At 29.6% G+C, this 27,131-nt stretch overlaps 1 protein-coding gene across 1 annotated transcript; it reads right to left on the bottom strand.

Moving 5' to 3' along the window:
* Positions 1–4,551: 4,551 nt before the first annotated feature.
* On the bottom strand, positions 4,552–5,947 carry LOC112599235. Its single transcript, XM_025346053.1, has 4 exons — positions 5,846–5,947; positions 5,003–5,212; positions 4,632–4,924; positions 4,552–4,558 (listed from the first exon to the last, which is right to left on the bottom strand). The coding sequence occupies exons 1-4, from the start codon at positions 5,945–5,947 to the stop codon at positions 4,552–4,554; spliced, it is 612 nt and encodes a 203-aa protein (XP_025201838.1).
* Positions 5,948–27,131: the final 21,184 nt, after the last annotated feature.

The following is a 27,131-nucleotide window of genomic DNA, read 5'->3' as shown; positions in this document are numbered from 1 at the left end:
AGTAGTCTGTATGCAATTATTATAATGAAACAATATACGTTTTAGATTTGATATCGTCGACAAATATTTGTTAGTAAATAGGTTTTAGGAATTAATTGGGGTGAATAATGAAATCTGAGAATTGTCTTTTTTAAATCCGAGTGCAATACGACCTTGCCTTACTGCTGTATGATGATGTGCATGTTATAACTTTTGTGTAGAGAACTAAAAAACAAAACGAAATGAAAATCCATGCGTGTGTGAACGATGCAAATCAACTCTCATCTACACCTAGGTCCTAGGTGTATAATGTACCCTCTGTGGTGCATTATGTTACAGTTATATCTATTACGTTGTCATAAATACGAGTGATACCAATGTATCTACAGTATAATTATAAAGGTGTCACTGTTTAAACTACGATACGTATGGGGTGGTTATAACTCCGAATGAGCGAGCGATCGTCGTTGTACTGCAATAAACACATACTACACTCATGAAAAAGAAACTGCTCAGTCTTGTCTGAGATTTGGATCGTCGTACACTGTATTACCTACCCTGAATAGTGTGAGATTAAATGAAAACCTTTCCGACGCTCGCGCGTGCCGTGGACTGCGAAGGGTGCAAACAGTACGACGCGTGGGACGTTTTTGCTTCCCTTTTGTTATACAATATAATGTAGTGATTATACGCGTACGTTCGTCGTGTTTGTGCGCGAATCGAAACGAGTTCAGAAGAGTAGACAATCACGGGCTCGAGGGCGACGCAAATGACTTCTAAACGAGTCGCATCGTCTCCCCCACGGGATTCGACGACGTTTCGTCCAAAATGCTGTCTCTCGGAATACTAGAGAAATCCGTGACGCGTATTATATCTAAAGGTACACGTGTGATGTGTGTGTGTGTGTGTGTGTATGTGTGTGTTTGTTTATAGTCTGTCGAGAGAGGATTGGAGAAAATGAAATAGAAAAAAAAAACCTTATAATATTATATGCTTTGCCGGTGACGTCGTTTACGCCGCGGCGCAGTGATGGATGGCCACCATAAAGTTCAGCGTCTACCGCTAGCTCGTGTACACACATTATATACGTATATTATTATTATTATTATATTATATATATCATCCGTTCGGTTGTCGTTTTCGTAGAGTACATAGAGAATACATTGTATTCCTAAACTTAAATAGAACGCCACAGTCACTATTTTATATAAATATAAATAAAATGAAAAACCCAGTTCTCTTCTCTCCCTCTATACGCCGAGAAAACGCGTGCGCGGTCTGATTTATTTTTAATTTAAATAAACGTCGTCATCAGTCCTGAGGGCCGAGTTTCCACAACATATAATATATATAATGTAATGTGTATAATACGATCTGTCGACGCGCGCGCTCGTGCGATGATTGGATTGCGAAACGATTTGATCTTTGGGTTTCATTAAAATATCTTTCTTTTTCTCACTGGTTCGCTCATTCTCTCTCTCTCTCTCACACACATACAAACATACGGCACTTTGCTCATTCTCGTTATCTTTCACTCCGTTTCGTTTTTTTCTGCCTTCTACGGAAATTTCTATCTCGTCATTTTATTTCCCGTCGAATACTATATTATATTGCCACCGCTCGTCGCAGTTTTGAAATTCGCGTGAATTAATCTCTGTACGCACCAATCACTGCTGTTGCAAATCTATGACGCACGACTTTAAACGTGTTATTTTTTGTATAAGCCCGTTGCTGAAGCGGACTTGAAGACTGTGTGACGGAAATGTGTACCGTTTTGTGAATAAATAATAAATGAGTACATAACAACATAAACGTCAGAAAACCGTTTTAAGAAAAACATTTTTTTACGCCATTGATTTATAAAATATAATATTTTCTTATTCATCCACAAGTGTGTTTCTTTTAAACCATGCGTATACCACAAATCATTCGCTCGGTTTGATTTAATATTTTTAAGAAACGCGGAGTGTTCCAACGTGGTTTCATGGTATTTACATATTAAACCGCACCCCCGCCGCACTATACGTTCGTCAACGGCTCAATCGTTATGTATATCGTGATATAATATTATATTATACGGCAAAACTTTTCGAATATACTCGTCTCATCTCCGTATACATGATTTGATAATTTTCAGGCCTATAATTTGCATCCCCGTCGCGACCAGAAACAAATAAGCGTCCTCCGTTGTAAATATATTTATACATATGATACTCATATATTATACACACCAGACAACAATATACAAATGTATATATTATACGCAAATATTACGCGTACAGTATGGAATAAGAGCCGAACGCAACTGATATTGAAAACCAGCAACGGTGATTCAGTCTTTTTTTGCAGTCAAATTTATATTCGATCTGGAAAAGAGAACGAGACGAGCGCACTAACTCGAATTTTTGCATCCAACAATAATGTTTTACCGCGCTGTAATTCTATTTGTACAAAGTCAACCGTTCTGCATCCCTCCTCACCAGTCCCGAAATCCTTTCGTTTCATTATACGCGTGGAGAGTACGCGCTTGATTTTTGAACACGAGTCGTTTCTCCCCTTTGCCCTACACAAAAGAGACTTGATATCTCTCTGGAGGCGTTTCTTTCTCTTTCTCTTTCTCTCTCTCTCTCTCCCTCTTTCTTGTCTATTTTTTCCTCTCCAAAATCAATCGTTTTCGACTCTATTTTCTCCCTCACTCCCCTTTTCTCACTCTTTTTATACACGAATCTGTATATATATATATATATACATTTAGACATATATATGCACACACAAATGTTCGGTGGTAATATTATCGGCCGTACGTGTCCAGCTTACGAGATTGCCGTTATAATTTTCAGCCGAGTCGCGCGGCCATCGACAACCCAGACACGCGTGCTGCACGTCCGACCCGTCATCCGTTGCTCTTGTAGCCTCCGGGTCCAAATTGCTGACACAAGACCATTCGATTATGTCATTATAAATACCTTGTTTTTATTTCATTACCGACGTCTCTCGGCCCCGGACACATAATGTGCATTTCGCCACCACCGCTACCTATACGCGCTCCATACCAGTCGACGCCCTCGCCGAACTTTATATCATTAAGACGTATACTACTTCTAAAACAGTATTGGGTTACCGTCACTTAATACATTATGTACATTATTACACATACACCATTGGATGCAAGTATAATGTGAGTGTATGTATCAAAGATGTTTTGGGACGTTTTTTAACGGCTTTATTATCGTTATATTATTAGGTACATATACAACTGCTGTTGAGATGATTCGTCTATCATGTTCACTTTCGTTTAATAATTCAATAGTAAAATTTTTCAAATTTTGATTTTTAGAATTTTTAAATATATTTAAATATCGAATTCTCAGGTTCTTGAGATGAACATTATTTAAGACGTGCTCTGTGGTAAAACAAGATTCTATTTTTACTGATAATTATTTAGTTGATAATTTTTTTTTTTTAATTTTAGTATAAATATATAATTCAAAATTCAAACGAGACATGTTTTAATTTTTAAAATGTATAATGTATATACTAAGAATTCAGAATAAAATTCCATAAAAATGGCTTTACAAAAATATGATATAGATTTATTATTAAAATGTAGTATTTATTATATTTGAACCATATTTATAAACTATAAATATTGATAGAATAATGTAAATTACTATAATTTTAAATTGATTATAGTCATTATTTTTAGTTTTTACTATATTCTAAACTTATTATCATTGACTTATTACTTATTAGGCATTGGTATGTTAAAAATTTAACAAAGTTAAATAAAACAAAAGTTACTCGTTCGAAGTTTGATTTTAATACGTCACAGTTTAAAAAAAAATAAATACCTGATAATACGTAGTTTACTGTTTAATAGATAAAGTTGTTATTTTAAATATATTTTCCACGAAACATTCCTTGAATAGTAAAAAAAGTATCTAGAATTTAATGATATTATGGTCTGTAAGTAACTTTAAAACTCTAAAAATCTAATTTTGAATAACTGCTTTATCGAAAAATAAAAAGGGGACGAACATGCTTGGTGATTGCAGTATATACTTCAGGTATATACGTAACCCGTTCAATTGTACCATATTTGACACATTGTTGAAAATGTCAAGATAGTCATATCATTCCTTTATGATGGATATTAAAAAGTTATTTTTCAGACATCAAAGGTATCTACTTTAGTTGTTTGTATTTTTTTTTTTTTTTTTTTTTTTGATATTTTCTTGTACAACTGAAATCAATTGATTAATATATCTAATACATTATTTGACACTAATTAATCCGGTATTCATTTATTCACTAATAGTATCGTACTATAATCTTAAAAAAAGTAAGTATTCTTTATTTTTTTGATTGTTGTAAAAAAAGTAGGTAAGATTGGATTTAAAACTGAATTAAATAATAATTATTCTCTAAAATAAGGTTTGAAAAAATAATTAAAAAGTTTTTACAAGTCAGAAACAAACATGGTGACGATCTTGCAAGTATAAAATACATAATTAAAATGCTTGTTTGAGGGTATTAAACAAAATATTATAGAGTTTACACGAACGAAATTCATTACTGTCTGCACATAATGAATGGTCAGTCTTATAAACAAAAAATAAATTAATAAAAAATGTGTACACTTTTACAATTACAAATTATAAAAATTATATTCTTCGTCTTCATAAGAAATATTCTTTGGCTGACCGTTTACATTTTCTACATATTTTGAGGAGTATAAATCGTCAATGAAATCTGGAATCGGTGGCACATAGTCTCTCTGGCCTTTTTTTACTACGTTCACACGTTCCATATCGTCAGAATCGTTTTCGTAATTAATTTCCTCTAAAATATCCTCCCGAAATTCTTTAGAAAGGATATGGTCTCCTGTTTCCAAAGAATCGTGTTTTAATTTCGAAACTTGTTTATTGTATTTTCTCCAAGCCCTCTGAACAAAAGAACGACAAAATTATATTATTATAATATACTATGTTATTATAATAATCGATTTATTCTGGCGAATTACTTGTATTAAAGTCGCAGCATCGTTAGCCGATTCGGTCGTTACACCGTATTTTTCCACCGTTTTTATCACATTTTGAGCAATAATTTCACGGGTCCATTCGTTATTTATAGAAGAGATGGGTTTTTCGCGATTTTCTTTGACCATTTTTTCCAAGTAACTGGCTATGATCAAATATGCCTTGCACTCGTCCTCAGGATTGTGACGCAACACCTAGTTATGCATTTTATAACTTATACTAGTTATCCTACGTATTCAATTCAGTTTGGTTGAAAAAATATAAAATTAAATTAAAATATTTATCAATTAATAAAAATACACCAAAGCTGGTATTTAATTTCTTTAACTATTACTTTATTTGTCTGTAACCTTAACTATGTAATAATAAACAAATAATAATAACTATTTTCTGTTTAATTAATTAAATTGAATACTAAAAAATTAAAGTTTTAAAAGTTATTAAAATTGTTATAACTAACTCCACTAGCTGTTATTGGTTTCTATATGATAAACTTGAAAATGAGCCGTTTAATAGGATAAAAAAAAAGCGTATCTCAATGCTAAAAGGCCTAATCTGTTCGGAAAAAAATAAGTTACTTGTATAGCCTACGAAATACTAGTAGAATATACAGTCGAGCGAAGTTTTAGATCTCTTCATAAAGGACAAATTATGGAGTGGTGAGTGGTTTGACCACGTCAATTTGATACACGTGAAATGTGGAAAAACACATATGTGACATGGTTTGTCTAATTTATAAGACATTAAGCGTGTTAATAAAATGGCAATTATTTAAGACCAAATAGATTTAGGTTTTTCAGGTTTTTATATGTGTAGTGTATACTCACCTCTCGAGTGACGACCATTATTAGGGCCGGCAATCCTTCGGGGATTTCGACTGTCACTCGCTGGCTGTTCGTTGTGATCGGATGGCACGATTTTTCGTTCATTTCTACCAATTATATAAAATATTGCGACGAATATTTCGAGGCTCGTTGTAAGTACATATAATAATATATTATATATGAATATTTATAAATACTGTGACCTGTCTTCACAGTATTTAATCGCTCGGAAAAACATAGTAATAATAATGATAATATTACGATGACGACGGCGACATAATAATAATAATAATAATAATAATAAAATATATTTTGTGTACGACAAACGCGCTACAAACGCTGCTTGATGATTAATAATAATAACGTAAAGAGGGGACGTGGAACGATGATTAGGCGTCGCGCGCGCGTGTGCCATTAGTGTATATAAATATGTATATAAATACGATAGTGAGAGACACGCGGTTTACTCATATATATATATATATTGCAAGGCCTTTGGGAAATGTCAATGTTATGAAACAGTGTTTAGAGTGTGCTAATTGCGTCGATTAACAAAACTGGCGTTGAAACGTAATTTGACATTTCGAATGCAAATAACGTTGTCGTTGCAGGGGTAAACACGCGCGTCTCGCGGAAAATATATCGCATAATATGTTCAACACTGCAGCAGTCACGAGCGGTGTGTGCATTAACCACAGAGGCACGTCTTCAAAAGACGTCTTGTCGCGTCACGTTTGATTTAGTGCCGTTCCTTCAAGGAGATGAAAAAAAGGTTTACGCAGTATTTATATATATAGTATTATACGATAAAAGGCAATGGATATTTTGTGTGGGTATTATATTACGTCGTACAAAAGGAGTGTGGCGCTTTCATGTACCTTTGAGGACCGCGACGGTTGGCTATAGTACCGTAAAGTATTTCGTACGACCGTGGGCGGGTAGGCAGTAACTGCGAGATGAGTTTCTCAAGACATACCTACATCAGGTCTTGTTTTAACTTAAAATGTGGGTACATAAGTTCTTACACGACTGAGATATGTAAGATTGAACGTAAAAATAAAAACCAGACCATAAACTCACAAACGAAATATATGAGTTTCTAAACAAATATAATGGCCGTCGCCATTTTTCTCAAAAAATGAGATACCGTTTTCTTACACTGTCAATTTTCCTCTAAAAAAAAAAAAAAAACAATATATTTTTATGATTGTACGAAAATGTCTACAGCAAATAAATAAAGATTCAAAGAAAAGAAAAAAAATATTAGGCAATCGAATACTTATTTTACTTTTGTATAACTTAGAAATTTCTTCGTTTTACAATTTATTAGTTAGATTATCGATTGCTTCACTCCGATTTTTTGATCTGTAATCTTTAGATATTATTGGAAGATAAATGCTTCTTATTTTCCAATAAATATCAGTCTAAATTCGTTTCTCATTATTAAGCCACATAAGAAAGATATCTACTTTAAGATTACGACTTCGAAATTTACTTGCTGTCACGCGCAAATAGTTCAACATGGTAAACATTATATTATAAAGTATCATAATTCATAGGAAGATATTATATTTATAATTCTTAATACAAACTAAATGTGGTGATGGTACTTTAATAATACATAATATAATAATTTTATTTACGCAAGCGATTGGTAATTGTTGGTCTGCTGATCACAAAATTCGTGTTTGTATAAGACGGAGCTAATTCAATGATATTACGAAGTGGTATGACATTTAATCGTCCGTTTAAAAGTGTAATGTAATTTTCATAAATATAAATAATCACATATCAAATTAACCAAAAAGTTACTCGAAAATAGTTAAATTGCAATCAATATCAGGTTGTCAAACGTTGAGTGTCGTGTTAGAAAAACATTATGTCAAATTGATATGTCTTGTATAAATAATACATAAATCACGTGATCTGTATAAAGTGACAGAGTAATGGTCGTATCGATTTCGAATATCATCAATAGAATCAGCGTATATATTTTTCTCTGCACCTATTCGAAATCGTGTTTTTTCTCATATTATAGTATTCACAATGTCTTTACTAGTACACAAGATATAATATTACTACATGAATATAAATTTCTACTGTTATTACACTGATTTATAAAATAAACACTACTATGTCAAATATTGATTGACAGTTGACACGAACACAATATGCATTTTTCCCCTACGTAGAAAACGAAATATTTTGGTTGATAAAAAATTCTACTAAATCAAAGATCACGAAAAAACCTTATAAATATTCATCGAACCCTGTCGTATTAGTATTACTATTATTATTTTTTCCATCGTCTTCGTTTCGCTGACGTTGTGGTACTTAGGCGTCCAGGCGTGTCCCCTGAGACATCGAAGCCACCGTTCCGTCGGGAAAAATCCAAAGTCTACAGAGGATCAAAAAATACGAATAATAAAAATAAAGCAAAATAATAATAAAAGTAAAAAGACGGTAATTGGAACGGAATTAGGATGCGAGGGCAATCTTCGTTGAGCGAAGTACGACGAACCGTGACAAGTATTTGCAGCGGTGCGAACGAACTCTGCGACGCAGGTCGAGAGTGAGAGCGGGATCGGTAAACCCCGATTAAATAATAAAAAACCTTTTAATCCTTAAAAAATAAATACGGGTGAAAGCCCATTATGAAAAAAAAAAAAAAACAGTCGTATTATAAAATATGCAGGTTGGCAGCCCGCAAAAATGTGTACACTCCCTCACAGCTGCGTAACTACTCTTTACAGTTAAATTTTTTCGGCTGGTCCTTCAAATTATATTTAACTACCAACGAGGTTAACACGAACTTACATTAACACTGGCTCACGCATTCCATTACACAATAGATTCATGAGTATACTGTTTGTACGAATTCTCGCATCACCGACGACGCCACCTTATCATCTCTCAAAAATCGCAGATATAGTTATAATTAGCCGTATTAATTATAAAGTTATTTTAAAAAGTTTTACCGGGACCTGATGTTAAAAATAACGAATTCATTTCTCGCCGTTTTTAGTTATTTTTTACTTTTATTATTATTATTTTTATTATTTATTACACGTTGGTTATACTTATTCTTATCTATAAGACCATAACGGCTAACGCCCCTCGCCGCATAAAAATGTTTTTATACTTCGACAATACCTTCCGAATGTAAATAATGCACACATCGTTGTTCGTTTTCGTATCACAAAAAAGTTAGATTAAAATTTTTTGTTAAAAGTATTTATGTTCAAATTATCATAGCTATATTGTAGCTTTTAAGTACAAGTTTCTTTATAACAACATCAAGAAAACCTTGTATTTTTAATTCTAAACGAGGCGATGGGTATTCAATTTTGCATATTTTTATATAATTTAAATATATAATATACATCATTGCGTATTTCATCTGTAAACAAGAAATATATTTATTTATTTTTTCACGTTGTTGATATGCAAATACATTAAATATCATACCATTTTTTAGTAATTTATTGAAAAAATATTTTGTTTTTGTAAAATTTATCAACTAAGAATTTATTTTAAAGTTTTCTGAAGATTTTTATTGCATGTTAGTATATAATAAAAATGTTTTAGTAATTTTTTTTTTTTTTTTGTATATATCTTTTTAATTTATGATAATAATTGAAATTATATAATTAGTTTAAAAAATTTAAATTTTTAAAATAATTTAATATTAAGTACACTATTGAGGTGAAATGTTTAATGAATATTTACAGACTACAGCTAATAATAATAAGTTTAATTGATGAAATATATTTCAAGTTTTATAAAACAAATAAGTTAGTATAAAGTTATATTTAAAATGAAGGATAAAATTACATAAATTTCAAAAGTTTCTTGGTATTTCTAAAAATTTCTTTTTAAACACTTTTGGAAAATTAAATTTTTGAAATTTAACATTTTTAATAATTGTAATATAAAGCTTTTATTTTATTAAACTATATTCATATTTAAATTTTAAACTCAACAACAGTATAATTGTAAATATTATATTATACTAGAATACAATAATTAAAAGTTTTTAAAACCAATTTACAATTTCAATAATGTGGTTTACCTAATATTCAGGAAGTTTGCATATTGTAAATATGAACCGCGCAAGTGCAATCTGGACTGGAATTTTCGTCGAGAACAAATCAATAAAGCATTATTGTACTAAAATTGTTTTTTTTTTTTTTTGATGGAAGCGTTTTGTGTTCAAATAGCGTTTAACCTACATAGAAAATGTAAAATTAAATTTTCTACTTCTCATCATATGAAGCTCACAACGTAAATTCCGCATTAAAATATTATGAGTACTCGAATTTTACAGAGTTAAATGTAATCTGTAATAAGTTTTTAGACTTATTTTTAATATTTTTTATTTTTATTTACATGACGTCAATCTTCAGTCTTTTATAATTTTGCGTTGTTATTTTTAAATAAAAAGAAATTTCCTTGTAAAAAAACATAAAAATAATAAATTTGAATTGTTTTTTCAGTAAAAATTATAAAAACGACTAATATTATTCTGAAACTTGAAGTACATATTTTTATAATATAGCACATATGAAAACAAAATTTAACAATTATACATAATATAATAATATTTAAACCACTAAACAATTATTCAACAATTGCCCGATGACGGGCTGCAGTTCTCGTGCAACCACCGAAATATTCGTTGCAAAGGCAATGCACCGGGCGCTCCGAGCGTCGACCCCCTTCGTTTAGCCACCCGGTCACCCCCTTTTCCAAGTTACGCAACATTTTGCGCGTTGCGCCGGGGTGCAGGGGTCCTCGCCTCGCTGTTCCTACTCATGGACCCAGTTCGCCCTACAACCACCACCGTCGGATCAATACGTTCGCCAACGACCGCCTTCCCCTATTCTGCCACCTAGCTCTCTACCGTCCTCCCCTCATTGTAGTAAATGTACCTGCAAGTGCAGTCGCATCCTTTCTCCACTGCCACTCCCTACAACCCTTGACCACTCCATTCGCCAATTCACACCACCACCACTGATATGGTGGAGAGTCACCTCTGCAAGCTACTGCAGCACCGTCGCCCTGACCATATCATCCTCTGCAACTCCCTGTAGGTACACCTCACTTCAAGGGTCTATGCACATTGGCATGTGATATATTTTTTTTTACTTGTCGTCGCGTCTAAAATTTTTTTCTCTCTTTTTTTTTTTTTGTCTCCCCTAGAGATCTATATTAATATTATACAGTGTAACAGCTGGTAATCAAGTCCGCGTGCTATCAAGTCATAACGAGACTGTAATTTTTTTCTATTTTTATTACATATAATAATGATAATGATCACGGGATTATTAAGAAAATATGACCCTTTATCTTATTTTTTTTCTTTTTCACTCAGTTTTTTTTTATCTTGCACTCACTCAACTTTTATCTTAAGTTTTTCTCTCCCTTTCTGAATTTTAGCACCTTTCGGACAACCGCAGCGCTGGTTCATTGTTTGGAAACATCCTTTTACAGATATATATGACTGTATATATAATAATATAATGCACCGGCTGCAGCTCGTTGATCCATTAATTTCTCCAGCGACCCGCCTGCAGTGCCAAAGGTCACAGTCCTTTTTGTCATCAGTGCAACTCGAGATATCGTCGGAAGAATCAAATTAACTGACCGGTAAATGAAAAAAAAGAAAAAAAAATTCGTTTAAAAAAGTCGTCTATTCATCTCGTATAATTGGTAAACCCTCCCGAACCCTGCGTGTCATATTATTACTACGTTATACGCACGTCGGTAAAAAGACTATTTTTTTTTTTTTAAATTTCTGGCCGTACTTTAATCAAGAAACGACTGCACATTCACGATTATATCACACCGAGTTAAATTGAGAAACTTTTCTGCACACAAACACAGATATTTATACATGTATTTGCGATCATAAAATTGCTATTTACCCTACGGACCATTTGTTCTACGGCGTTCAACACGATGGTATAAACGAATTTTTTTACGCACAATATTCCGTGTTAATTAATAAGAAATTTAATTGTATATATCGTAATGAAATCTAAACAATGTGATTTTAGCTGTATCATGCATAATATATATTGCACGAACTTTCGTCGGCGACAGTTCTCCGTTTCCGTTTCGTTTGATTCTTATTAATTTCTAACTAAAAAATTTAAAAACAAAAATCAGATTCAATGGTTTTAATTAAACGGTTTGCAAGTCTCGTGACCAAAAATTTCATTCTATATAACCACACCAAAAATAAAAATAAAAAAAAAATAAAAGTAATAGTATAATGCCGTTGGATCATGCGCTTTTGAAGTTTTCAAAATTCCTGCATCAACATTTATTCAAACATTTTTTTTTTTAACATCATAATTATATGGGTTTAATGATAGAAATAATAATAAAAAAAAAAACAATGAAGAAGGTTTAGTATTCATCCAAAGCACTTATTGCGAATTGCAACCGAGTGTTATATTAATAATATTATTGTGTTAAGCATACAAGTCAAGAAGGAATTAAATGACCGATTAATTGTATATAATATACACACTCGTATATATATATATATATTGATAACGAAATAGGTATGTATTGTTATATTATGTACTTAACGGTATTATTAACACATAATTGCTGATTTGTAAATTATATAAAAAAAAAAAAAAAAAAAAACGATATTGTTTTTTGTTTTATTACAATTTAAATAATTAAAGTATAACATTGTACGAGATCAAAAACATGAATGTAATACGATAAAATATGATTTTAATTGTTAAAAACGATGCGCATTCATATAGAATTATCAAATATTATATACATTTAGGTACAATTTTTTTTCTATCGAAAAGATTATATTGCTAATATTTACATGATTTTAAATTGTAATCATTATTCATTTAAGTCATAGTATGTATAATATAATAAATGTGTGAACATATATGTATATTATGAGAATACGAGCATATTGAATTCCGATTACGCACTTTGAGCACACTTTGATTGTATTCATGTATAATATTATAATATCCTGATTCGAGGACATGTAAATATATTACATTACACACTGACGGTTATTTCCTTCATTTATTTTATTTCTTTTTTTTTTTTTAAAGTCATATTCACTTACGATTCGAAATCAGCGAGTTCAATAGTGATTAAATTGTTTGGTGACCGTGTTTAATTATTCAATAATCCTCGAATGTATACCCGTTCGACTGACCCTTTATGTTTTATTCATTTGTACTTAAAAACCAATTAAATCCTCAGGTCACGCAGTGTACTATAGGTACCTATTATATATACACACTCACTTTCTAATCTATATGCATACAAATATATTGGCGAATACACGTTTTGTAATCTTTAAATTTTTAATTGTGTACACGCAACTGTCGTAATTAAAAAAAAGAAAAAAAGAAAAGAATGATATGTAAAACATATAAAATATCATGTTGTACTTTTCCTCGTCATGTTAAAATATTTCATTACAACTCATATCGTAATACTTGAACTAGTGAAGGACCAAACTAGTGTATTGAAGTACACACACACACACACACATATATATATATTATACATAAGTATAATAAATAGAGTTTCCCATTTGCGAATCGAATTCTTGTAACCCTCGTGTGCACGCTTATGCAATAAATTGTAAGTCGACTGAAGACCATATTATTATGTATATTACAGATTTCTTATAATTAAACTAAAACTTTTACTATGTTTACCACTGATTATACCATAAATCCCTAACCCTCTTTGAAATAATGCCGTTTTTTCAGCTTATAAAACTAAAATTTTAAATCAATTTTTTGCTTTCTTATTATAATTATTTTACGATTCTGTGAGGCCGCTATAAAATGAACATTCTGCTTAGTCTGTATAATATATTAACAAAAGTAGAAACCCACAATAACTGATTTCTTACATCCATGCTATATATTGTTAATATGAATATTGTACCCGAAGAAAAACTATAACAATTAATTTTTACACCGCTTGCGTTGTAAACTAACAAGTTCTCCAAAAAACATAAAAAAAAAAGTTATATATTTGCAAGCGATATGATTGAAGTATATGTTGAAAGGATACATAATTATTTATAGCATAAATTATACGAAGAATATATACAAAAAAACATTTTATTTTATTTTTTTTTTACTTATATCATTTTTTACGTTTTTGTTTTTACTTTTCAAATGACAATATATTATATTTAAAATTTTACATGCAAAACCGAAATATTTTTTTCTATTTTAATTGTTAAAACCAAGTTCATAAAGAGCAATTAATTTTTGTTATCGTATTTATTTTTTATACATTTAGAATTTGTATAATTTTTACAATTATTATGTATAAATTATATTTATAAAGTTAATTTAAAATAAGATAAAATTAATTAAATAAATTAGCTAAATATTAAAAAGACTAAGGTCTTGAATGAACCTTCCAGTAATGAAATTTCACTGAATACTCTAAGGAGGGTTAGTTAATCATTAGTCACAACATCAAGTTTGTTGTAGATGCTTTCTGTTGTCACCAAGAATAGTAGTGATAGACAGTTCTAAGATCAGTAGGTTGCAGTGATTATACTTTGAAACGTCTTGTGCTATTGGGAAAAAGATATCTTTATGGAAAGTATCATTTGAGGTATAGTATTGGGCTTCAGTTATTTAACAGAGACATTACAAATAAGAGATTTTAGATTTTATTAATATTGATAGGATTGATATTTTCCCATAGTTGGATTATACAAGTATAAATTGGTTCAAGTAGCAGTTTATATAGAAGAAGTTTATTTTTAAAATGTACATATTTAGACGTGATGAAAAAACGCAGCTATAAAGAACGGTTGTCTAAGATTTAAGGTGAGACAATTGGAAGTTTAGACATATATTATTGTTATAAATATTAAATTTTAATACTAATGTCTAATACTAACTGTGGAATAAGTAAATCTATATTTTGGTGTCCACCTATCCATATTAAATATTGTATCTATGTGTTATTTAATTTCAATAATCTTAACTTAAAGTAGGTATCTAAAAGTTACGTGTAACTGGTTAACTACTTCTTTAAAAAAATTTTCTCAACAGAAAAAAAATCTGTTAAGATGTGAAATTAAAAATTTAACGGCCACTTGAAAAAAAGAAAAATAAAAAGTGATAACAACAAGAATTAGTAAATATTTTTTTTTTTCAAAAATCATATTTTATTATAATGACGATAATATACATTTCCATCACAATCACTTTAAATAGGTGTATTATTTTTACGTATTGGCGGTTTATCACTTATATAATATAATATGTAAATAAATATATATTATAAAACAGTCAATCAGTTGACGCGGTTGTCAATTACAGAATCGAAAACTCGGGATTCATGGGTTTAAAATAATAATGAGAAGCGACGGACGGACGAGGGTTTTGCACCGTTTAAATTTATATATATATAATGTATATAATATAATACAGTCGTGCACGTAAATACGTAGGTACCTATATAATATGTGTATACAGCGGATAGACTCGGTGTCGCCGCCGTTGCTGAACTTGTTGTTATTTAAAACCGGGAGAGTGACGAGGGGTGCATATTATAATATAACACACGACGTTCCGGCGCGGCATACATTACTGCGCGGAAATATAATCATTCGTCGTAGTCGTATTTATATACATATACATACTTATATTATGCGTATACGTGCCGCAAAACTTTCTAGCCAAGTCATCCGATGCCAATGAGTGTCGACATCCATTCGAATGACGAATTGCTTATCTAAACACGTGAATAATTCCGTAGCGGTACGCGCGCACACCAAGTCATCTATATAATATTATTGTGTGCGTACGCGACTTCGGTGCGGAAAACTATAGGAACCCTTCCGGTTTCGCGGCCGCATGTGTGTTATTAGGGAGGGCCCCGGGGGTCGTGCATTATATACACTGCAGACGTCCGGGTGTGCGTTAAAATGCGTTCATGAATATTTGACGGAAAACCGCAGCGCCGCGACGACGACGTGTATGATAATGTGCGCGCGTGTATGCGCATTATTACTATTATTATTATTATTATCATCATCATCATTTGTTATCGCGATAGTCGATGTCTTCGAGCATGGTACCGACCTATATATTATATTATATATGCACTTATATATATTGTATTCTTCCCGCAGAATATCTCTTATGGTTTTTCGTTCCACGTCAATCGGCAACGCCATAATAATATCATATTGTCGGTCGATTTGTATTCTTCGACAATTTGAGTTCATCTTTGAAACGGCAACAGTCGGTTCAGAAACGAAACGACATGAGGAATGCTATTTCAATGGGTAGCTGAATGTTGTGTTGCTTGTGTTGTATTATTACTTAATACGTGCAAGTACTAGAGAGCTAAAATCATACTAATTAACATGCCCAAAGTTGAAAATATTTTTCAAAGCCTATACTACTCATATACTTTTGTAACAGTTTTGTATTATCTATAATTTTTCAAGCGATAAAAATTGATGTTTCAAGTAAAATTGTATATCAATAATACATTACTTTTATCACATATTATACTGATGGTATTAATATACTAATGTTACTATTACAAGGAATTCAAACAGTCAATAATCAGAGATTAACTATTATTACAAATAGTTGGCCGACTATGATCCTTATAGAAACAAGAGAACAATATCGCCACTATAGCTTAAAATATAATAAGTATATTTAATTGGGCAAACTTTGATGAGCTTATCATAATACAACTTGTGAACAATTTAACATATTAGTAAATCAACAGTAGTATTACAGTAAATTTACCGGAATCCAATTTTAATAGTATATACTTGTAATACACCTAGACCCGGATACTAAAATCGTAATATTGAACTCACAATGTAGGATATATTATTATCTGAGAATAATATTATACACGTAGCTGGGGTGTATCAATATTGCCTAACTAAAGCGCCTCGTGACTATAATTATAATTACTGTTCTTAAATTCTGAAAAGCGAAATTATTTATAATACTGTCGTACTATTGTACGAAAAACGAATTTACTATCAAAATAATACATTGTGATATTGTTACGTAGATCATAATAAGATTTTATTTAAAACCGGAATTTATATGTAAATCCAATTTGGCGGAAAATTCACAACTTCCATATTGCGTTTGAGTGCATAAAAAATATTATAATTTTATTGTGATCAGACGTGTAAGATAAACGTCTCTTAAAGCACAATATATAATTTTAGGTAACGGAAATCGATTCTCTAAAATACAATATGAATATGAAACTATAGTGGATAGATTTTAACCAAAGCGTTTTATATAAGTAGTATATTTTTGTGCGGTGGGAGGACAAAACGTATTTTACCTATGACAATATCGGTAGACATCTCGAAAGTACATTTTGTTGTGTATGTTTTATACTTATATCATATGTGCAACTTTATAATCTTCAATCGCATATAATAATACGCATTCAACGGGTATGGTATGTGTTAAACATAATACTATTAATGAATCTTATTTAATACGCCTTTCTGCGCAGTAATAATATTGACACTCATTATTATGCGGCGATGACGTCGTGCTTAAGAAATATAATCCTGCACTTTGCGTCTGGTACTTACCTATAACATAATAAAACATATAATTTCCATAATCGAGTGGCTTTCATTTTATTTTACAACTATTATTAGATATTAGAAATTTTGCAGAAAGCTTTTAAAATGCGTATTTTACCTAGATTCTATATAATAACACTCTATAGAGTTTCAACAAAATATTTAAAATTTGATAGTTTAAGTTATAATAATGTATAATCATGTAAAAAAATAACTCGAATACGGTTATTTCAGATTTTGAAAGCACAAGACTACTAGGAAGGTGATTTACAGACGACCATATTATAGAAGTCACCAGCATAATGCAAGCACCCACATGATCTGAGTTCAGAGATCATGAAGCGCAAGATCAGTTATCCAATTCGAACCACAGTCAACCAATTTTTATACACCGTACCTTACATAGCTGGTGTAACGGTAACGCAGCGGGAGAATGACCTGTGCATTTACGATTAATGTTTTAAATGTTAACTATTCCATATAAACGATGACAGCCACCGGCCATGACCCTTTTGCGGTCGTTGGTTCGAACAAAGAAAAAAAGATCAATGCTGTACCTTTTATTAAAATAATATAATACAAGTATAATATTAAGACATTGTGCGCCGCTGTGGAAACGAGATAGGCCGACAATATTTTAACGCCGTGTGTATGCTTAATTAAAAGGGAGTTAAAATATATGTCGGAGCGCTGGAAAAACGTTTTACGGGAGCGCATAAAACATAGCCGAAATCCTTTAACTCGCGAGTTGGGCTACTTTATATAAATATAGGGTTCCGAAGAGCCAACATTTTTCCCGACATCGTACTATGTGTAATATATATATCTACATGTGTGTTTGTATGTGTATGCGAACTCAGACCTCCTCCTCGCAAACATAATCCCGGGATCAGGGCAAGTCGAGGACATATCCCTCTAGTGCGTACATTATTTCATTGCGGTTTACTTCGAAAATAACGACTTTCCATATTATTGTATATTTAAAAGCCCGTTCTGCTACCGTTATTAGAATTATAAAATATATGAGTGGGTACGCGTCCGGTGCTTATATAGGTATAACGCTTATGACGATAAACAATAATATTATATAAACATAAATGTATAATATACTATACAAACAGAACCGAATTGGACAAATTTTATTTTATAAAAGTTTTACATAAGCGCCACATCCACCGAATGGTTTGAGTGGGCTAATAACGCGTACGTTGTATGGTCGTAAATTAAATAAAACCTAATCTAATGTCGCGAAATCGAGCTGATTGTACTGTACAGTGCATATAATTTATAGATCGATATTATAATAAACGCATATTACCGTCGTTATAGGAGCAATCCGTTATGGAAAGAAACATACATATTATTATGAGGCTTAAATATGTAGTCAAGTGAATTATTTTTCAATAAATTATCTTTATTATACTCGTATGTCAACGAATATTTGTATTATAGTATATAGGATATATAATACGGGCAAGGAAGAGACATGTAAATGTTTTTCGGTTAAATTGTTAGTATTTTTCAATTCTCTGGTTTAATTTCTTTAAGTGAGTCATAAATTACATATTTATTCAAGCAGCCATCATACATTTATAACACATTATTTTATTATAATATTATTTTGTATACCTATTTTATTTTAGACAACCAATAAGAATAGACTTGAACCATTACCTATGATTTTTATATTGATAAAGTGTTTTTTTTATGAAATCTCAAACATTTAATACACGACTTTTCATATGTTTTTTTTTTTTTTTTAGTAGTAGTAGTAGTAATAGTAGAAGTAGAAGTAATCAAAAAATATTGATAATACATTATCAAAATTTATTTAAGTTAAAATTTTTAAAATATTTTGTAGTCGGAATTTCATAGAAATTATGCCTTTCTAATGTTTTGTAGGGACAACGTCTCGACATGTAATCAACCTCATTTTCCAATCTTGTGTTCATGAAAATATTACAATACAGTCTAAGGTTATCGATAGGATTTAGAACAAAAACACATTTTCGGACAACATTTTTATTTGTAAGAGGCGTGCGGAGTTGTTTATTATTTTTGTCACATGTGGTCCCCTAAATAGCAGCCATCTTTTTGAGAATTTAAATTGACATCCACGGTGGTAAACGGATATTACCAATAGGTAAAAACTTTCAATATTAATTTTCATTCACTAAATATATAAGGATTAAGTTAAGTAATATTCATTTTTAGTAAAAATTATTGACTACCACGGCGTCATCTGCAGGCATCATGCATTGACCTATTTATTTTAGCATATTTTAACAAATTATAATTAGAAATCGCTGAGAGTTTTCTATCTAATATCAAATTAATATAATAAAAAATAAATATCAATATATTTTATAAATAACACTATTCGATGGGTAAATTAAACTCGCAGTCATTGCGAATTTAATGATTACGATTAACTGACGAAAAAAAAATTATTTCATAATATGTAGCATACCCTTAACAGTATGAAATTATCTACTATAACTCTTCATGTAATTATTAATTTTTTGCGTCTCATTTAAAATGGAAAAAATATGAAAAAACATCGAATATTGATGATGCGAGCGTATACTGATATAATACACGGATGATTCGTAAAGTAATTTATGTAGTCTTGACGTTATCGGTCAGCAACATGTAATAAGTAATAACAAATAGAGTTGAACGCAACAGTAAAAACGGATGAACGAATTTTGTTCAAAGATGATTTATTACGAACCGTTCAATATTATATGAGAATTTATGAAAACGATCGCTGAACAGCATATATGTGTATTACAGGTATGCAACTATGCTATGCAAGTCACTTATAGGTACATACGATTTCATTAAAAAATCTTTTGGACAGAAAGACTTTTAAAACTACATCCGCCGCGTCGAAAAGTATACAGGGCAGTCTTGATATATAATATTGTACAATTTGTGTTCGCGTAATAATTGTATAGTCATACTCGTTAAGAATTATATACGCTTTTATCTAAATCATAAACATTCTATATTATATTTTTATTTATACTATAGATATTATATTATTTCTTACGATTTATGAGCTGACCATCATAATACTAATATAATATTGCGTCGTATCTACTACTTAATTATACGAGTATATAATATAGATCGGCGGAATCTTGGTGGTCGTGTCACAGCCGATTTTATAGTAAAATGTTTTCTCTATATTGATTAAAACGCGGTACCTATACATATAGCTATTATATATTTTTTTTAAATAAGCAGATATATCAATTTTAAATCAAACTAGATTTTTCAGACACGCAAATATAAACGTATATAGTAGCAAAGTAAAATCGTCATGTATATAAATACAAAGATACGTCACGTATTTTACTAGCTAATATTTATAACGTCAAAAGTCATGCCGGTATCATTTTATTATTTTAATATATGATCATGAAAAAGAAGGTCTATATGATTACACTTATTGCTTGTTTTAATAATAAAGCGTTCTTATAATTCCGAAATGTCTGTTATTAAAACAGACGAAACATTTTCTTTTAGAAAAATAATACATGTTAAACAATTTTAACATTAAAATTTGTTTACTCATTTTAAGTATTTATACTATATTTAATTTCACTATATTGGCAAAGATGTTTTCCATATTTTAGGTTAAACTGCAAAAGTATTTTTTAAATTATTGTGATCTCTATTCATAGTTTTATTTTTCAATCCAAAGCAAAATAATTTTCTAAAATATATTATACTGGTATAAAATATATTCATCATAATATTAAAGTCTTATTATAACTACTTCATCTATGACTAATACTTATTACTGATTATTAAATAAATAAACGAAATATTATATGTCAATCAAATATTTAAATCCATGGTTTTTACATATTATCTACATTTGTGTTTAGAATTACGTGTAAAGTGACTTCGATCAAACGAATAAAGAAGCCTATAAATTATAAAATATTGTCTGGTCTGCCATATCGAGTATTCGATATATTTCTGTATGGCATTACAATCATCGACAAATAACAATCACAATAAATAAAATTTATAACGACATATATAATTTATACAATAATAAAGTTATTTATATTATAATTTAAAGAAAACCCAGTTAATAGTGTGGGTTTTTATGAATATTTTATTGCTTAAATCAATAATAATTTTTAGTCACAGTTCGGTTAGTATACATAATCGGTAGGTAGTATTGTCACAAGATTATACGTATAGTAGCAGCAATACTTTATTATACGAATTCCGTTTACATAACCTCTTCCTTTTCCGGTACTAGTTTTCCCGCCTTCAATGTTGGGCACAGGAGATTTGTTGGGTGTCGACGACAGAACCTATTAAAAAAAAAAAAAACGAAAATTCGCTGTAGTTACGAAGCTTCTTCTCCCTCTTTTCAATAAATATATATGTATATACAAATATGCGGACCGTTTCTTGTTGGATTTTACCGGAGCGTCTCGACGCCTCGAGCTCCACCGAAAAGGGTCAAATGTGCGCATGTAATTTAAAGTGATTTTCTATTGCATAATGGGAGTTTCTGTATATTTTTTTTTAAACTGGAAAGAAACTCGGTTTGACCGCAGTGAACCGCAGCAATTGGGTTAAACGAATATACCAAGAACGGTCGATTTTTCAATAAAATATGTTATGCGGAAAATAAGTAGATGTAAACCAAATCGTTCCTGGTATATTGTTGAGGATAATTGTTGTTCATTACGGCTTATTTTATCTATTTAAAATTATATAAATATATTGTTCTATGTTGTATAATATATATTATAATACTGATTTATTATAAGTTAACACCAATACATAAAAGATTTTTCTAATACACTTGTCGCATTGGTTATGTTTAAATTATACATTAAGATGAACTTTTTGAATTTTTAAAGATGTACTTAGCTCAAATATCATGTTAATTTCATGTTATAATAAATGATAATAATAATATAATAATATAATAAAATATAATATAATAATAATAATATAATATAAATATAATATAATAATAATAATAATATAATATAAAAATAAAATATTATTATATTAAAATATAATATAATCTTTTGTAATTTTAAAAACTAATTTTTTTTTAAAGTAGAATTTATAGTAAAACTATATATATATATATTTAATTTCAAATGACTATTACTGCCAACAAGTTATATTTTTATTTAAAGCAAAAAATAAAAATCTTTTTTTTTAGTTAAGTCGAAATATTCAATAGGTATCAATATAGTATTTTTGTTTGTTTTTTTTTTCATATGGTGCCAAAAATCAGAAGTTATAAAAGTTAGACCCATCTATAGAATATAAAACAGAATAATTTAAAAAATTTAGTGTAATTTCAATTATTTCGATACATCATCATTCAAAAAATAATCAGTTAAAGTCTTAATAATATTTTTAAATGTTGTAAAAACTCAATTTTGAGATTAGTCTTTAACTCTATTAGAATAATACGATTAAAAATTTAAATAATAGGTTTTTTAATGAATACTTAATATAACAGTATTTGAATTAGATGAGCATGCTAAAAAATCACTACGCATCGTATGACAGTAATAAAGCATGCTTGAATAATATGTCGTAGACATAATATTTAAGAAAAAACATTAATCTACATTATAATTAATTTATTAAACAAGTAGCTGTGTGCAAGTTTCCTCACCACCTTAGCACATTCAACGACATCATTAGATACCATTTAAAAACATGAGGTATTGCACATGGCGCGTTTTTTTTATCGTGGTATCCCCGTTAAGGCCTAGTCCACACGTACAAATTAAGTGTAAATCTTATCCACATTTTTATCGCCAAGAAAATTACTGTTAATGAATAGATAATATTTTATTTTCATATATCTATATTAGATTGTATATGCAATTTCACGATAGACCGTGATTTGATTTAGTTTTGTAGTGTTTGAACTCTAGAGATTTTAGTAAATATGTGGATTTAAGTTAAAATAAATAAAAAATATAATTATACTTTAATAGTTAAATACATATATTGGTGATATACTTTTTTTCTTATCTATATAAGTTGCACATCTATCTTTAAGAATTTTTAGAAAGAAAAGAACTTTAAGAAATATCAAACATTTACTGATATTGTTAAATAATTTAATAGCAATAATAACCCTACAATAGAACACATCTAATAAATTTATTAACTAATTAAGTAATTTGAAAACATAACTAAAATTATTTAAATTGATACTTCATTAATTATTTGCACTCAAGTTCTCATAAGTATTACTATACGGAAGTATTAAAGGTTTTATAATTAAATATTTAAAAAATAAAACAAATATAACTGTTGAAAAGTTGTAGTGGATTGTCATACTAAATACATTGTGTAGGTACTAGGAATTATTAATATAAAAATGAAAAAACTTAATATTTACACTGATTTTACACGTATAAGTTCTAATATTAACTCCAATAATCATAAGCGGTCTTGGTTAGTCACCTATTTTTTTATAATTATTTTAAATACAACTGTAAAATAACATTAATACATATTATAACTATAGTATACGACCTGCCACCTGCACTTCTAATGGTTTCACAAGGTATCTCTTTTTATATTGTACTGTATTTTGTGTTGATTATTTCAAATTAAAGAAAGAAAAAATAATAATAAATAAGTTAACAACATAACTTTAAGCACTATTCTAAAACTAATTTAAAAAAATTTAAAAATTTATTGGATAAAAATTAAAATAATTCATTGCCAAAATAATACGATAAAAATAAATTAATTTTATCTGTTCAAATATTTAAATTTACGTTGTCAACCAAAAAACATTATTCTCTTTATAATAATAATAACATTATTCTATAAATTCCATAGTATTACAAAATATTTATTTATTAGCCAATATAATATAATATCAATTGTATATAATATAGTGTAAGGTAATTTATTTATTTTTTAGATTGATAATTAAATTCCAAACAGTATTATACTTATTGGCTTTTTAGATGTATACAATATAATACTTGTTATATTATTATGTATACAATTTACATTTTCCTTATTCAATTAATTTTAATACATTTACTTTTTTTTTTTCATCGTCTTGCAGGTATAATAATAATTTAGTAGAATAGTTGCGTTCTAAAAAATTCCTCCCGCAGATAACGTAGTATGTGTTCCGAAAAATGTATTTCCTCGACGTTTAGAAAATATATTGCTCTTCATAGGATCGAAAACGTACACATATGTTGGAGATACTTTAAGAAGTAACATTTTAATTAATATCCCGTTAAAAATCATTATTCCCCATTGAATTTCGTTACTCACATGGGTTATAAATCTGAGCGTGTTTCAACGGCGTACATAACTATTCGCATAATTTACCTACCGTAAATGTTCGTTTACTTATAAAATAAAACATGGTATATTTTTGTTTGTTAGACTTAAAAATATACAAAAACAAAATTATATATAATTCTAAGGCTACTATATTATGTGCTAGAAGATATACATGTTTTTATCATTTTAGTCGGATATTACTAATAGTTATTTACATATAATTAACTACGGATAGTAATAGTATAATCAAATATATGTAAGTATGAATGCTCTACCGATTTTTATATTTGAATTGTATATTTGTTTCTGTTAGTGAAGTTGAAGAGTTTGGATAGAGAAGCCTATACGAGTACATACCTAATTTTCACATTTTATGCAAATAATTTTTGAAAAGAAGTAATGATTAAATCCATATTATGTAAAACTAAATTATTTTAATCAGCAAGTTTAATTGAATGCTCATGGTTCGATCTTTAAATAATGAAAACTTTGAATAATTAAAAAAAAAAATGTTATTCTACTGTACTCATAGTCATATTTGAATGCTGATTTTGGAAATTTTTAATATTTGTCCAATAAAGCTATAATAGCAGACGATTATAATTATTTAAAATTTAAACTGGCATGGTGGAGTGGCACATATTTACCATACAAAATGTTGGTTGACTGATAATCCGATTATATATTTTAAACACTTATTATACAATAAAATATTAACTACTCATTTGAATTTAAATTTGAAGAAATTAATATTCTCAAAAATAAATATCCTATTTTAAAACATGAAATTAACAATTCATATTGCCATAAAAGAAAAAAAGAAAAACTTAAAATGATATCATGAAAAATTTATTTTGTTCAAAAATGTTATTTTAATATGGATTTAAGTTATTTAAAAAAAATAAAAATATTTCTTAAAAGTTAAAACCGTTTTAAAAACAAATGCTAACTTTTTATAGAACCACTCAATAAATTATAACGAATAATTAATGCCTAAAAAATCCTAGTGTATACATAATTCATGTAAAAGACTTTAATACCGAGCTGATTCGAGCTCATTAATTCGCTGTAATAGTCGAGTGCCTGCAGTGTACACAATAATGATAGGTATACGTACGGTTTTTAATCTATATGTATATATATATATATTAATACTCATTATATTATATAGTATGATTGTACAATAATACCTACCCACTTCCTATAAACATGCTATGTATACTGTTGTATTAGATTAAATCTCGTAAATCCTTGTTAATCTAGTAATTGATGACCACCGTATAGACGTGCGTTGTTCGCGTACACATCGAGAATTGATATTTATTCGTGGTGTATATTGCTATTATTTGCTGCAGCATGTATAATTATATAGGTGTACTCATTGCACACACAATATATTTTTGGTCCAGCGATTCGTTTACCTTGACTGTGTAACGAGTACAACGTTGATAATAGAATAGTAAATCTCATTGGATACAAATATTGAATAATAATATTACACACCATAATAGTAACATATAATTAGGATATATTTATGGAATTTATGACAAAATATTTTAATACAATGACATATTTTCAGCGAAAAATTATAAAATCTTCCAATGATCCTAAATATATAATCTAACCCGTTTTGCTTAAAAACACGATGTTTGCATTCAAAATATTTACCATGTGACTAACAGTTTACAAAAAATAAGAGCGGTTCTCATTTAAAAAAAAAAAACAGATAATAGAGTAAAATATAAACATTTAAAAATACAATATTTAAGGACACTTTGTAAATCATCCTGTGTGTGTGTGTGTGTATAATTGTCGTGGTGAATGACACGGGTGGTTGGTGTGGTTGGGTTGCAAGTCGTTAGTTACATTGTTATAATAATATGTCAGGTGAAAGACGTGTAGTTTAACGGTACTCGCCGCCGGAGCTATTTATGGGCGCCCAAATGAATTTATCGGCCGAGCGGACGTCTTAAATCAGTGCGTCGCGATTTATAAATCTCTAAACGACGATGCGGTGGTGATGGGGGCCAAAAGAGAGCAAAACAAACCATAAAACACGCGCTCACCCGAATACCGCGGCGTGTTTATATTATAATGTACGCTTATAGTCACGCGTCGTATATTATACAGTAACACGTCCGAAACCGTGTATTTCCGTATATTACACTATTAGAATAAACAAAACCCAAAGATTTATACACCGCGTTTTGTCCTCGTAGTATGCGACGCTTTGTTTTTTTTTCTAGCTTCTCCTCATTTCACATGACGTGCGGCATCTAAAGGGTTTTTGGTTATATATCGTCATTACAATAATATTTGGGTCAGCCACTAACTGCTCTT

Source organism: Melanaphis sacchari, unplaced genomic scaffold, assembly GCF_002803265.2.
Source record: "Melanaphis sacchari strain LSU unplaced genomic scaffold, SCAv2.0 Contig4_pilon_pilon, whole genome shotgun sequence".
NCBI classification, from domain to species: Eukaryota; Metazoa; Arthropoda; class Insecta; order Hemiptera; family Aphididae; genus Melanaphis; species Melanaphis sacchari.
This window is presented reverse-complemented; position numbering and strand designations above follow the sequence as displayed.

Coding starts and splice junctions, on each gene's coding strand:
- LOC112599235 (XM_025346053.1), bottom strand. CDS start 5,947: ATGAACGAAAAATCGTGCCATCCGATCACAACGAACAGCCAGCGAGTG. Junction 5,213..5,845: donor TAATGGTCGTCACTCGAGAG/GTGAGTATACAC, acceptor ATGCATAACTAG/GTGTTGCGTCACAATCCTGA. Junction 4,925..5,002: donor ATGCTGCGACTTTAATACAA/GTAATTCGCCAG, acceptor TCTTTTGTTCAG/AGGGCTTGGAGAAAATACAA.